This window comes from Triturus cristatus, chromosome 2_1, assembly GCF_964204655.1.
Source record: "Triturus cristatus chromosome 2_1, aTriCri1.1, whole genome shotgun sequence".
In the NCBI taxonomy this organism is placed as follows: Eukaryota; Metazoa; Chordata; class Amphibia; order Caudata; family Salamandridae; genus Triturus; species Triturus cristatus.
In genome coordinates this window covers 740,461,435-740,476,741 of record NC_140581.1, presented here as the reverse complement: position 1 = coordinate 740,476,741, position 15,307 = coordinate 740,461,435, and the positions used below count along the sequence as shown (strand labels likewise).

The 15,307-nt window shown below is 41.1% G+C and overlaps 1 protein-coding gene across 1 annotated transcript in view; it reads left to right on the top strand.

The window, feature by feature from the left end:
- Positions 1-15,307, top strand: part of CEP120 (centrosomal protein 120) — a 417,274-nt gene that overhangs the window by 196,885 nt on the left and 205,082 nt on the right. Inside the window, exons 10-11 of the mRNA XM_085632676.1 lie at positions 11,669-11,818; positions 12,136-12,318. Of these exons, the coding sequence (XP_085488802.1) occupies positions 11,669-11,818; positions 12,136-12,318 (333 nt within the window). The remainder of the gene's footprint in view (positions 1-11,668; positions 11,819-12,135; positions 12,319-15,307) is intronic.

Sequence of the window (15,307 nt, the reverse complement as noted above, 5' to 3'; positions counted from 1 at the left end):
ATGTGAGCAAGGTCTCACCAGCTCGCTGCTGAAATCGCTGCAAAATATCACTAATTTCTTGTTGAGTAAAGTCCTCTAAAGAGTCTAAAGAAACACCCTGCGGTGCAGCGGGAGACTGCTGCAACTTCCGACGAAAAACTGGATGCGCCGAGACCGCGGGATGAGCATCACAAGGAGCTCGACCAGTACACGTAGAGGAACAATCAGTGGAAGAAGCATCGACCCCACTCGAAGAACGAGCGCAATCACTGGGTGCACCATCAGAGGTGCGAGAAGCAGGCTTACAATCATGGCGGGAGCGAGAGGACTCGCGCTTGACAGACTCCTCACCCGAGGAACAAGAATCACTCGAGTTCCAGATATTACCATCCCATTCATCAGGATTCCAATCTAGTCCGGCTTTCGCCACGACCAGACGCACCTTTCGCGTCGAAACCCGACCACGCCGATTCTTGTATTTATAACGAGCAATTCGCACAGCCGCTCTCTCGGCAATAGTTTGGTACGTCTCAAGTTTGTCAGCAAGCAACTTATTTTGACACCGTAACAAAGTATGAGCATTCTGAATCTCAACAAAGTTCGCTTCCAAATCCTTATGCAAGTTCTGCAACTTCAACAACCTCTCATGGAGAAGCCTGTACGCAGACAGAACAATCCAACCTCTGCGCCCTAAAATGGGAAGCTCATCACCCTTAGATACCGGCGCCTTCTGTAAGCAAGTAATCACATTAGCCGGCTCCGCCAGCTCCAAAAAAGAATTCCAATTCTCACTCAAACCAGTAGAATCAGCCCACTCACGGGCTAAGGCTTCATAAGGCGTTGAATCCCATCCGGGAATATCAACGGGCAACTTAAAAGTAGATTTAGATTTTCTAGAAAACATCGTGAAAAAGAAAGAAGAAAAGAAAGAAAAAGAAAAGAAAGAAGAAGAAAAGCTAGACACACAAGTATACCACAAAGAATATACAAACAAAACCACGCACACGCCGAAAGCAAACACGATACAACACGACGCACACAGGTTTCGAAAACGGTTCGTGACGCCAAATGTTCTGCTTGGGTTTTCGGATCAGATAGAACCCGCTCATCAGAGCCTCTCTAACCCAGCCAGAACGTTACCCTCTCCCTAGGGCCTATTCACAACAAGTAACCACAGATATATATACCACCTAAGGACAGGGAATTCCTACTATATATATATATATATATATATATATATATATATATATATATATATATATATATATATATATATATATATATATATATATATATATATATATATATCTAGACCTCTTATAATACAAGTGGCGGCCTCGCGATCCCAGACGGACCCAGGACTTCCTACCCAGACGGCAGCCTCAGCCTCGCGGTCCCAGACGGACCCAGGACTTCCTACCCAGACGGCAGCCTCAGCCTCGCGGTCCCAGACGGACCCAGGACTTCCTACCCAGACGGCAGCCTCAGCCTCGCGGTCCCAGACGGACCCAGGACTTCCTACCCAGACGGCAGCCTCAGCCTCGCGGTCCCAGACGGACCCAGGACTTCCTACCCAGACGGCAGCCTCAGCCTCGCGGTCCCAGACGGACCCAGGACTTCCTACCCAGACGGCAGCCTCAGCCTCGCGGTCCCAGACGGACCCAGGACTTCCTACCCAGACGGCAGCCTCAGCCTCGCGGTCCCAGACGGACCCAGGACTTCCTACCCAGACGGCAGCCTCAGCCTCGCGGTCCCAGACGGACCCAGGACTTCCTGCCCAGACGGCAGCCTCAGTACAAGTTCATCCTATGATTACCATAACATACAACTATTTATCAGATCACACAAGAACTGCCAGTTTGAGCACAACCTGTTCTCTGGTTCGAGGGGCTCCTCTCTCCCTTATTCAGTTACCACTTACCTGATCAGGGTTAACATCTGTTCATGTCAAGTCACAGCTGACTAGAAGAATAGGCTACCCTCTTATACAAGAACACGCAGCACATGTTGATTCACTACAAACTGGATACTTTATTACTCATTACACATACAATCACATAACATTACGATATAACACATAACCTGCAAGGAAAAGTGTAAGATTAAGTTGTACACTCTAATAAGAAAGGGTCGACATCACCTTAGTAGTATGTAGCCTGCACTCAGTGGTCATCTAGGCTCCCTTCTCGTCTGTGCCTCGGCTCGCCTGGAATCACCCTTCTCCGAGTCACTGGGACCTCTTCCTTATCGGCTACTCTCTCCTCTCTGGCTATTCTGTTAGGAAAGCATCTGTCTCTCGGTTCTTCTCCGCCTTCAAGATGGCGTCTGTCTTCCCTGGAATAAGTAGTAGCTCTACTGCTAACGGCTAGATGCCGCCTACGGACTGAACATGTAACTGCCTCAGACTTTCACTAATATAGAGGTGCATTTCCTCATGGAAAATTCCGGCCCGTAACCTGCCGCCCACCAAATTCTTGTACCTCCCCGTACCAAGGACACGTTCCCAGCCGGCCGGCCTGATGTAGTGTCTTCGGCATGAAGAAAAATACAATCCTTCGATAAGGGCCGGCCTGAACCGGTTCTCTCCAAGCCAATAACACCTCATAACTAAAACCTAACTCTTGACCTAGAAGAATCCCAAGCTGCCGGAGCAGAAAGAAAGATGGAGTCTCTCCCGTTTGAGGCCTACCAGGCATGAATTCAGCACGGCTCCATGAAATACCCTCACTACAGGACAGGTTATCCCTAATACTATCGAATCTATCCCCTAGGATATGTGTGCAAGCCCTGATCTATGGGGAAGAACACAGGATCATGTCGAAGTGCCTAGTAAATAGGCTCCATTCACTACTCTAACCCTTAGACTTGGATGGTAAGAGACTGAAGTCACACTAGTCACCCTTTAACACAAAAAGGCCGGGAAAATCGAGCAGTACAAGAAGTACCAGACATTTACTTGGAAAGTAGAGGGAACAAATGAAACGTACTAGACTGCCACACTGTACTGAGCAATGGTGTAAAATGACTTCACTTCTGCATTTTAATAGGTTTAGAATTGTCTGCCCAAAAAAACCCCCTCATCTGTCCACTAGTTAGGGAAGACCTGTAAATGTGAGATACGCTGACAAAACTGATCACATACAGAGTATGTGTAGTGGATGAGGGCATCCAGAAGTGGGTCCTTTATAATGTGCCCCTACGAAAGGGAGCTATGATATTGACAACAAATTCATGCAACTCCAGTGGTGTCATTATGCCTTCACTAAGTTTGTTGATGCTATCATTTGTGATCATTGGTGTCCATGGTCATTTGTGGTATCATTGGTTGTTCTCAGCAACATTTTGAGGGTACTCTTGAGTATGTGTGAGTAAAAGCATCAAATATCAGTAACTACAGTAGTTTTCTAAAAATGTAGTTTGTTTTTACATCACTTCTATTTCTAATGTATCATTGACAGGGTTTTTAAATATATGTTGTTTTCTAGAGCAATGCCTTTTTGCACATACACTTATTGCTAGTTTCCAGCTCTTCTGACTGAAAACATCCCAAGGCAGAATCCCCTATGATTACATATGTATATATCTAGCCTGCTATAGAGAACTCGTCTTGGGACCTTGTCTTCATCACAGAATAAGGAGTGGGGGAAGCTGGAGTGGATGACCCTAATCTCTGAGTGTTAAATCAAAATTCATTCAAATACAAAACCAATATCGCCAAAACCTCCCTCATCATACCCAGTTTTGCTGTACCTCTGCAGAGAAGATCAGGTTATTTAAAACCACATCCTCCTTGTGTATTGTTTACCAAATGCAAAGCTTCTTTACTTCATGTACATTAAAAGTAATTTAAAGTTTGCACCCAGTGCCCTTTCGAATCGACACCTAACATTCACCTGTAGGGTAATGCCTCAACAAACATGTCCCAGGGGTTTTTCCTATAAATCATACAGTCTTGCTCCCAACTTTATTTCCGGATCATTCATCTGTGGTGGAAAAATCACTTTATACCCTAGATGTTCAAAGGGCTCTAAAATATTATTTGAATGAGACCAAATCCATTAGACAGTCCAAACAATTACACATTATGGTGCAGTCCGCCCACAATTGACTTCTTCTAAACAAACCATACCTATCTGGATAGCTTCTTCCATAATTATTTGCTTGTAAGAGGCTAAAAGATCCCTTCTGGATAGATGTAAGTCTCTTTCTATATGTCCTAAAGCCGTTCTTACTGCTCTTAGGCAGAATGTACCAACTCCAGTATTTGCAGTGAGGCAACCTGGAGGTCCTTACATTGGGCAACATACTTGCTAAGTAATCTTTTAGTTCTTCACTATCATCCTTAAAACCTTCCAAACGGGTTGCCAAAAAATTAAAATACCCCTCACTTTGAACCAAGGCACTGATGGCACTGGGCAAGTGAACCTGACTCTCCCTATAAGAGCTCCCTTGACTCTTCTATCCAAACCAAGCATCTACCCATGTATCCTTTCACATTTTCATCGAGCTGCGGATATCCACCTTTTCACCTTTCTATTCCGTCATCCTGTCAATATTTCATCCATCATGAAATGGTTCACCATGGTGGGCCATTCCAACCATCCATCTATTCACACATCTGTCATCTATGCATTCACCCATCCAGACATCCATAAACCCATTCATTCGTCCTTTGACTTGGCCATCTATCAATAAATTCATCTAACCATCAACTAATCCTGTTCCATTATTTCACACTCACACCCTTCCTTGTACTCTTTTACTCTGCCATCCATTCATTTTTTCAACTGTTTATCCATCCTTTCAGCTTCCATCTTTCCATTTATTCTTGTTACTTATCACCATTCCTACCTTTCTTACACAGTTCCTTCCACGCTTCCTTTCTTCACTTTTCTATGTACACGTCTTTCTTCTTCCCTCTTGTGTGCTCTCCTATTTTAGCATCTGTCCTTTTCTCCCATTTTCTTAAATGCATCTTTTTTTTCCCCTTCACTGATGCTGGTGTTACCTTACAGTGATAATTATGAACGTTTGTCTGCTGCATTGCAGATAGAAGAGGCCCATAACAAGCCCAACCCTGCTTTAACTGCTGAATCGGGGTGTTCATAACACCCCTGGAAGCCTCCTCCTGGGTTGAACCTGCTTCTGTTTCTACTGCTTTGGGATATCAGAATGCCCATTCCTGAGAACTAAGATTACGGATTAAGTAACGTTTCCTTCTTTATCAAACATGAAGTAGGTGTGGGAAAAGGATGCACAGGTAAAGGGTACTCGAGCAGTCTCTCTCTCATCTCAGATTGAAGTACACCTGCTACTGCTTTTTATTTCAGTTAAAAAAAAAAGTATTTAAAACATAATGAGGCATAGAGGTAAGAGACAAAATAGTACAATAAAATGTCCATAAATTATACAGTACTAAATAATACAATCATCTTCTAATGAAACACAAGAATAAAATCAAATAAGAGGCAAAGGTGTTTGGTAATACAAGTATTTAAAGAGCAACATATCCTGTATAAGTAATATACAAAAATGGATTATCAATTATTAAAATTAGTAATGCTAAGTAAAACTAAAAGGAAAAATCAGGGTGGTTTAAGAACTTCCTGTTGAGCCGGTGTGCATGCCAGGGACCCATGGGCACAGTTATCTATAAATTGAGTAATGGGGGTCCACAAGATCCGTCGTTTCAAACTTAGAGATATTGGAGAAACATAGTCCGTGTCCAACCTGGGATTATAGCAAACTGCATTCCAAAAGGCCTGAAATGACAATTTAGTAAAGTCCTTCCAATTTTTTGTGATTTGTTGAAAAGCTGCTAATAACTATAAGTCCAGAATCCGAATATCACAAGATAATGGAGTCCAAGCTTCAGATATGCTACCTAAAAAAAGGTTATGAATAGAAAAAGGAACTTCCATGTGAAAGATTGAATTAATTTGAGCCCATTTTTGCAATTAAAAATGCTTCACAAAAGGGTATGTAAAAAGTAAATGCTTTAAATCAGCTTGTGGTAAAGAGCAAGTCCAACAAGCGTCCTGTGCGTCTGGATGTATTGTATGCAGAAGAGCAGGAGTCAATAATAGTCTATTATGAATGAAAAAAAGAGAATGCGTAGTATTAGCTGCCCTAGAAGATTTTCTGATTTTAGTCCAGATTTTAGCCCAGATATTATGACCACTCAACCTCAAAGTCAGACTCCCAGGCTAACCCCACTTTTGTCTTTGATTTACTGGAACCTGAGGCAGATAAGTAGGAATAAATAGTAATTGCTCTTGGAGATGAGTACAGCAAGGTAGACCAGGAGTTACCGACAGATGACCTTGTGGAGACAAGACATTGACATTGTTCATAGGCAATGCGTAGGGCATTAAACAACACTTCATATTTACTCTCAAAAAGTTGGCGGTAGATCAAATTTCCTAGAGGCCTGAGAAAAATGCAGGAAAGTATCATGCTCAAGAAGCTGGTGCACCCAAATTAAACCTTTATTCCCCCATGTTTTCCAATCGAAGGGTTTTTTGTTAACCAGTATAAATTTGTTGTGCCAAATGGTGGAATTAAGAAGTGTACAAATATCTGAAGAATTGATATATAAAGTAAAGTCCAACAATTTACATGAGTGCTTAAGAGTTGGGGTAGAAAGAGATTGTACCTTGCGAGTAAAGGATAGATATTCCTTGAAAGAATAGAGATAGAGAAAGGATCTCTCCACATCCATCCATAATGGACCAGGTAGTTAGGGATCAGAAAGCCATCTGGATGACTGACGCAAAAGAATGGCTTTGTGGTAATTAGGAAAATCCGGGAATTTAACACCACCCTCTGATTGCGGTCGAGTTAATTTAGGTAAGGACATACATGCTTTTTTCTGATTCCAAAGGAATGAGATAAGAATAGAATTAATTTGCTTGAAATATTTCAAAGGAATGGATATCGGAAGATTAGATATAAGGACCAATATAATGGGACTTTACATCATTTTTATGGTGTCCAAGCGACCCCACCAAGAAAGATAAAGAGGATTCCATCTAGTAGTTAAAGTGGTAAGCTTGTGTCTGCATTTCTCTAAATTTAGCGAAACCGAAGAGGAAATCGAAGGGGTGAACCTCAGACTGAAATATTTAATGTGTTGAGGGCTCCATTTGAAATTGGACATGGAGAACTCTTCTTTAAAGGTAAACTTAGTCAAGGGCAACATTTTTAATTTTTCCTTATTCAACTTATAACCTGAGACCTTGCTATAAGAAGCAACTTCTTGTAAAAATGCGGAGAGAGACGAGGCGGGTTGGGTGAGGAACAAAAGGACATCGTCCACAGAAGCAGCAAATTTAATCTATAGACCAATAAAGGGAAAGCCCTTAATGTCTTTTGTTCTGACGTATATGGGAAAGAAAAGGTTCTAGTGCCAAATTAATAAGAAACCGTGAAAGAGGACACCCTTGACGTACACTTCCTGCCAAAGGAAAATGAGAGGAGATCAGACCATTAGCACAAACAGTAGCTCTTGGGGCAGAATAAAGAAGAGATATAAGGGAAATACCTTTTGGACGAAAGCCAAACCATCAAAGAGTATGAAAGAGAATGGACAATAAATACAGTTGAGTGCTTTCTCAGCATCTAGGGGAATTGCTGCAACCGACTCAGTTTTAAGAGGAGACTTGGGAAGTATGTCAAAGAAAAGACGTGTGTTGTATGAGAGATATCTTCCTTTGACAAAACCAGATTGCTCCTTGCCAATTAAATCAGGGAGATAGGAATCAATTCTTAGGTCCAGAGCCTTAGAGAAAATGTTATAATCGACATTGACCAATGATATTGGCCTATAATTTTTTCAGAAATGAGGGTCTCTACTTAGATGAATGCATCTAAGAAGGAACCAGAAGAAGAACCTGAGGAGAAGAAAGAGGACACTATGGTTAACAATTTGGAAAGAAGCAGTTTAGCAAAGTGTGAGTAAAATTCAGTAGTAAAGCCATCAGGACCCGGAGCCTTATCCTTTTTTAATGTATTTAATGCAGTGTGTAATTCTGATTGCGAAATATCATTTTCCAAATAATGAGAGGTCAATACATTTATCAGCAGGTCTATGAATAGAGGAGAAAAATTGAGAAATATTCACTTCGAATGCCTCATTTTCAGGTGTATACAAGGACTTGTAATATAGAGCAAATTCATTGAGAATTTCAGAGTCTAAATATTTCGGAACTTGGTCTACATCAATAATGGATTCGATATTAAATTTGTTATTTTTAACCTTAAGGTAATTCGCCAGTAACTTACCCATCTTATTCTGACCACCATAAAACTTCGCATTAGATTTTAACAGGAACAACGAAGCATTTTCTGTGTACTCGCTATTAAACTGTCATTTAGCACGATTATGTTCATACAAACATTCTTTTGAGTTGGAGGTGTAAAAGGAGTGTTCCAGTCTCTTTATCTGAGTTTAAAGGTCGGATGTATGAGCACGCAAAACTCTTTGCTTCTTAGCAACATATGAAATGATAAAGTCACGTGCTGTTGCTTTAAAAGCCTCCCAAATGACAGGGAAAGGCATGCCCTCTGTTTGATTAAGAAGGAAATAATCTTGAAAAAATACTTCAAATGAGGAAGTAAAATCGGGTCCAGGAGGAATGAGTTATTGAAGCGCCATCTACCAGGAGTACGGAAATGCAGAGAGAGATCCAATTGAAGGGGAAACGGGGGCATGATCCGAAATTAAAATTGACCCAATATCTGCAGATCGTAGCGATTGTGAAATATTATGGGGAAACAAAAAAAATAATCGCCCTTCTAAAAGCTTCCATTGTTTAATAGAATGGACGAAGAGCTTCTGGGCACCTTTTGGTATAAAGGTTGCTTTGGAGTTACAATCAACAAAAGGATCAAACACCTGATTACAGTCACCAGCTAAGATAACATTTTCTTCCAAGTGATTAGCAAGAGTCTGATTCAGGTCAGACCAAAAATGGGAATCACTAATCGTGGGGGCATATACATTTAACAAAGAGACTGGAATTCCTCCTAACGACAATTTAGTATACTACCATCATCCCACCTCATCAGAAATCTGTGAAATCAACTTAGCACACAACGATTTATGACACAGCGTGACAACACCATTTCTTTTACCATCCCCAGGGGAAAAGAAAACATCACCTACTCACCCTCTCTTAAGTTTTAAGGCTTCATGTCCTGTGAGGTGAGATTCCTGAATCATATCAATGTCAGCACCAAAGTGTGCCAAATTGGATAAAACACGTTGCCTTTTAATAGGAGAGTTTAAACCCCTGACATTCCATGAAACGATTTTCAAAGACATAGATAACTATTAAAAATAAAAATAAAATATACAACGATTCATACCAAACAAGATAAAAAAGTATTATAAACCTTATCATGACATGTGTGTAAAAAATCATGAAAGAGAAAACAGCAAGAATTAGATATGAGAGAAGAAGAAAGAAAAAGAAAAAGGTCAAGAGATGAAAATAACAAGAAAAAGAGAAAAGAGCAAAAAGTTGAAAACAGTACAATGATGACTGAAGAGAAAACAAATAGAACATATCTATGAGAAGTAAGATCCAAGGAAAGATTGGAGGGGAATGAGAACACAGGGAAGAGATGATGCGTCGGGGATCCACGGGAAGAGCACGAAAGGAGCACAAAACATACTACAGAACACGGGGAAGGCCACAACACGAATGATGAACCTGCAAAGAAGGATTAATAAACAACATTAGGCTACAGTTATAACTATGAAAAGCGAGGGAGATAAAGTCCCTGAATCTTATATGGAAGTAACAAAAAGTTGGAACATATTATCTTCAACAATTAGATAACACTCAACTTTTAAAAGTTAGATATTAATGACAGTGAAAAGGTAACAATAAAAATAACGCCACTCGGAGCAGAAGAAGGGCCTGAAGTGTCGATGTTTTCAATTTTGCAGGCATTAATAAAGATCTTCAGTTTAATCGGATCCTCATATGTAGTAGTCTTATTCGTTTAGGTGACCTTGAATAGGCACGGATGTAGCAAGCCAAAACGAGCTCCAAGTAGACAAAGATCAGGCCTTAGGTTGAGAAATGCTTTGCGTCTGTCAGAAGTAGATTTGGCATAGTCCTGGGGGTAAAAAAGAGGATTGTGGGACCAAAAAATACGCTTCAGAGATTTAACAGCCGCTAGAACTTTGAGGAGGTCAGTGTATTCGAAAAGATACATAATAACTCCTCGTGGCTTGTGTGCATGCAAAACATATGCTGGCTGATATCCCAGCCTGTGAGCCCTTTGAATATTAAGTTGGTTGTCCTCAGACAGATGTAAAAGCTTGGGAAGAAAGGACTTAAAAAGGATAGAGGATCCGAGCCTTTCGATCCCTCGGGCAAACCATAAAGGCGTAAATCGTTCCTTCTGATCCTATTTTCTAAATTTTCAACTTGTTGATGGAGGGAGGAGACTTGGGTTTGAAGAGATTGAATCTTACCAACAGCTGAGCTAAGAGACAAAATGCTCTGTTCCGCTGTATTCAGCCTTTCCACCATTTGAGACCACTTATCAGTGAGAACTTGAAGTTTAGAATTGGTTTGTTCTATAAAGGGCCTTAACGCGCGTATTTCCTCCAGCAAAAGCCCCATTGAGACAGGCGAAGTAGATTTTGTAGGAGAGGGAGGATCCTTTTTTAGGCGTTTAGTGGTAGCTTTTCCAGCAATAGACAAGGTAGGAGCACTGTTAGACCCAGAAGAGGGGCTACCCTTATGCAGAACGACTAAAAAGTCCTCCATATTAGATAACTTTGAGAATAAAGTAGAATTGTTGACAAACTTATGAGTAAGTGTTGATGATGGGTTATTTGCCCTTCTTAAACGTCCCATAAATATAGAGACAGAAATATAGGGGTAATAACTCCTAAAGTGAAAATGTCAACAGAAGAGCACTCCAGCATCAAAAAGATATACCACACTTCAAAAGTATAATAAAAACTAGTCACATAGAGGGAAAAGTTTCACCCCTGCAACAAAAACTGAACAAAAATTAGGAAAGTCTAATGTTCATCAAGCAAACAGCAATATAAAATAGAAAGTAGCCCAGAAAACTCACGCATGAAATCTGTTGTAAACCAGGGCAATGAAGAAATATGATGAAACCGCTGCTGCCGATAAAGATAAAAAGACTCATTCCTTCATGACAGGAATCGTTGGTTGCGCATGGCCGGTAAATATGCAAATGGCCGACAGCTCTCTGAGGAGAACGGAGGTGTCAGCCGAAGAAGAGCTCTGCTAGCAAAGAGAAGATCAACGAGCCTTCAGTTCGTCGCCGGGGCCTCACCACATCATTATAACCTCCGCTGGGCATAAGGAATCCGCAGGAGGGGTTAAAAATGTGCTCATGAAAGTGCTGGGTCCCAGAGCTCTACCTGGGCACCGCCATCCCCCGGGTGTCCTAAGCCACGCCCCCCCACCCGCTCCAGCTTAACCTTTTAGTTGATAGTTCATCAGTTCTGCATTCACCATAAAGTTTGCTCGTGAACCTCCTCTTCAGATCTTCTTTTAACTATTGCTCCCTCTCTACAGAAACTAATGTATTTTGTTAACACAGTTGCAATTGCCCATTTCTTTTGCTCAAGACATAAATACAAAAATTACAAAAATATGAAATAATCAGTGTTTTCTTCTCTTATATGCAGGTATGCATATCCATTTTTTGGAAGCACAGCTCCTATCATGACTAACCCTCCAGTTGAAGTGAGGAAAAATATGGAGGTCATTCTCCCTCAGTCGTATTGTGCTTTTGATTTTGCAACGCTACCACATCAGCTGCAGGATACCTTTGTCAGGTATTGGATGGTGTTCGTTTATCCTCAATATTATGCTGCATTTTGGATATAGTGAATGCATTTAATAGATGAAAGACCTAAATACGTACCATATTTGCTTTCCTGGAATGTGCTTAGCACTGCAATTTACATTATCTTGTTGCTCAAAAAATAGTAACGATATAAATGAATTTTGTGCGGAAGTTTTAAAGACACAGATATTTTCTCAAATTCAGGCATCTCAATTATTTTAATGACTGGTATTCTTTATCTCTTAATGTTAGGGACTGACTTCAGTGACACACTGAGGGATTCCTAATTACCTCTTTATTTTTCAGGATTCCTTTGCTAGTCGAAGTATGGCATAAAGATAAAATGAGCAAGGATATGTTGTTAGGCATTGCAAGGCTGCAGCTTTCAAATGTACTGACATCTGAAAAAGCAAGGTTTTTGGATCCTCATGGGGACCAGTGCTGGCGGCAGACTTACAGTGAAAGGGTTCCAGTCATTGCCGTACAAGGGTAAGTAGGAAAAATGATTCAGATCCTTGCATTAAATCTTAGCTGATTACAAAATAGTGCTTTGCATGGATTAGTACATTTGTAAGGGTTTTATTGTAAGCAATTAAACGGTTGAAAAATGTTAAATTAAAAATAGGGAAGTTTGGCTAAAATTAACAGTTAACTTAATATTTTACAGAGTTTTTCAGTGGTCCAAAAGACTTTGATTCTGAGCAGAAAAAGTTTGTTTCATGTTTTCCTCCATGTTTTGTTGTTGATTGGCCTTTCCTACTGCATGCTCCTAGTTTTTCTTTTGTCCCTCATAATAGGGGCTTATGAGATGGAAATGCAGTTAAATTGAAAACATTAATTGTCAAACCATGCAATGCAATCTCATTTTATTTATAAATCTGTTTATTAAGTTTGCAGGTAAAAGCACACATTACATCATAATCAATAAGTGAGCATCGTAATATATAACCATGAGCTGAATTTCTGTGCATAGCATATACATTCTAGCCTCATGACATTATCAGGAAAGGGAGTGACAGAGCCCTCTTGTACAACCAGCTAGTCTTTGAAGCACGATATCACCACGCATAATGCCAGGGCCGCAGATCTAGTGGAGTGCATCTGCCCGCCCTCTCCTGGATCAGGTATGTGCTAATCCCGGTGCATCCCCAAACAGGTGTACAAACAGTGCTAAACTCCCCGTTTAGTAACTGGGTGGCCTTTTTCTCGACAGCCCAGCAACTAAGATAACTACCAACAGCAGCTCGCAAGTTCTAGCCTAGACGGCCATGCAATGCAATCTCATGCATGCACTTTATAGAAACAATTGTAATCTGTCCAAATTTTAACGAAGCTTCATGCCTTAACCCAAATGCTTCAGTTAAAGATTCCCTGGCTCCCGCGTTAAGATTAGGATTCATTTTCTCAATGTAGAGCTATGCTGTAACTGATACATAAGTAATTGTTTTATTCCTTAGCATCCCCTGTTAGACAGATCCCTTCCCTGAACTGTTAGAAGTCAGAGGCAGAGGTGTGTATGGTGCAGACCTCCTTCTCCATGGGCTCTGGCATCACCTGTTTCACCACAGTGACACACACTGGAAAAATCATGTTGGCCTGGAGAGAGATCCTATAAGGAAGAGAGGACTTGAAAATGGAGAGTGGAGAGTGAGGAGGTGGGAACGAGTGGTTGGTATGAAAACCTACTGTCTCATGTCTTGGTTTGGTCTGTGCAATAGACATGTCAATGCCCATCATCATAGATAACTAAATGTGTGACAGTCATTTTTTGGTTTCTGTCTACAACATATTTGAGGCAATAGCAAATTCCTTTCTCCATCCTTGTGGGTGATAGGAATGCATGAAAGACAATTGTCCCTAAAAGGGCCCTTTAGCCTTCGAAAAGCATTTTGTTCTATGGCTAAGCAAGTGGGTATTTCAACTGACTGATATTCTGTAATCTCATTTGGCAAGTTTATTTTAATTTAAGAGGTTCCAATTGGCACCAGATGAGTTGTAAAATTATGTGTTTTTTTGAATTGTGCTTGCAGTTCTCTTGTTTGCTTCTGCTCACAGGAGTCCAGGTTCATGTCCAAATTCTAATTTTAAGAATAAGAAAGTAAGATATTTCAACAAGTTAAGCCCTGGATGGTGAGATCTGGCTGAAACCTACAGGAGCATATCTAAATTCCTTTCTTTACTCACAGATTGGTTTAACACTAGAACTATTGAGTTAGTGTAGAGTAACATCTGGTCCGAATAGTGCTGATTGGCAATGTCCTGATGTAGTTGTGAGCCTTGTGAATTACTGCAGAATGCACATAAAGTGCATTCTGCGGACATTCATAAGACTCGTGTAATGGAGGGTCCCTCAGCTCCCACAGAGGGTGGGGGCCCCCACGTCCTCCATACCAGAGGGGGTCCACAGCTCTTGCTGACCAGATGCATAGACATTTGGAAAAGCGACTTATAAGTTGCATGGAGAGAGAGGTAGTGTTGTAAAATAAACACCTGCAGCATTGAAATATGGGGCTGCTTCAATGGAGCTTGACTTATTAACACGCAGAATACACAAAGGAGAACTATACTCGAGCTGCGCATCTGATTGGGATTATAGAGAGAGATGAATGGGCCTTTTTCCTGCTACAACTAGCCTTTCAGGTGGAGAGAAACACCATGTTTGTGGAACACAGTACTAGCGACCATCCCACTGGGATATCACTTCCTGAGGCCCATGTTGACCTCTTTACTGAGATCACTATGAATTCATCTTTGGGCCTGATTTACGGTTTACCAGACAACGTACTCTGTCTCACGTGCAGCAGAGACCCTTGCTCGTCAAACCCTCAGTCTGCCTGCCTCATTTTGAGATAGGCAAACTTCTAGTATTCCATCGATGGAGCCCTTGGGCTCCTTCGACAGAATATTTCCTTCAGCAGCCTGATGGAGTAGAGGTTATCAGACGAAGGACATTATACCGACCACTCTATTTAGTATGCTTTTTTTCTGTCCGTCACCACCAGGAAAGATCTGTCCTAGCGGGACAGGAAAAAACTATAAACACCATACCAGGGAAAAAACTCACAGGCTGTGGGTCATTAGTCTTTTGTTTTCCTAAAACTTTTTTTTCCTAAAAAGCTCTAGGAGTTTGCTTTTGAAAAACAAAATGTCAAGTTTGGTGGGCAGCCACAAAACCGACAGCTGCCGTACTCCACACTTTTTTTTACATTGAAAGGTGATTGCTTTCATTCTACATAGATGACTGCAGAGTGGCAGAAGTCATCTCTAAATTTGGCGGGCAGAGTACCTTCAGATTGAAGGGGTGAATGCCCTCTGCCATCCCAAAGGACGCTACTCCATCCGTCAAACTCAAAATCATGCCCTAGTATTGATCTTCAAAGTAAATGTCCTCATTGTGTGAAAGACAATACATAAACACCCATATCCTCTTATTCAAAGGGAGTCTACACATAGAGTGTAAAGTGAATTTCATTAAAAT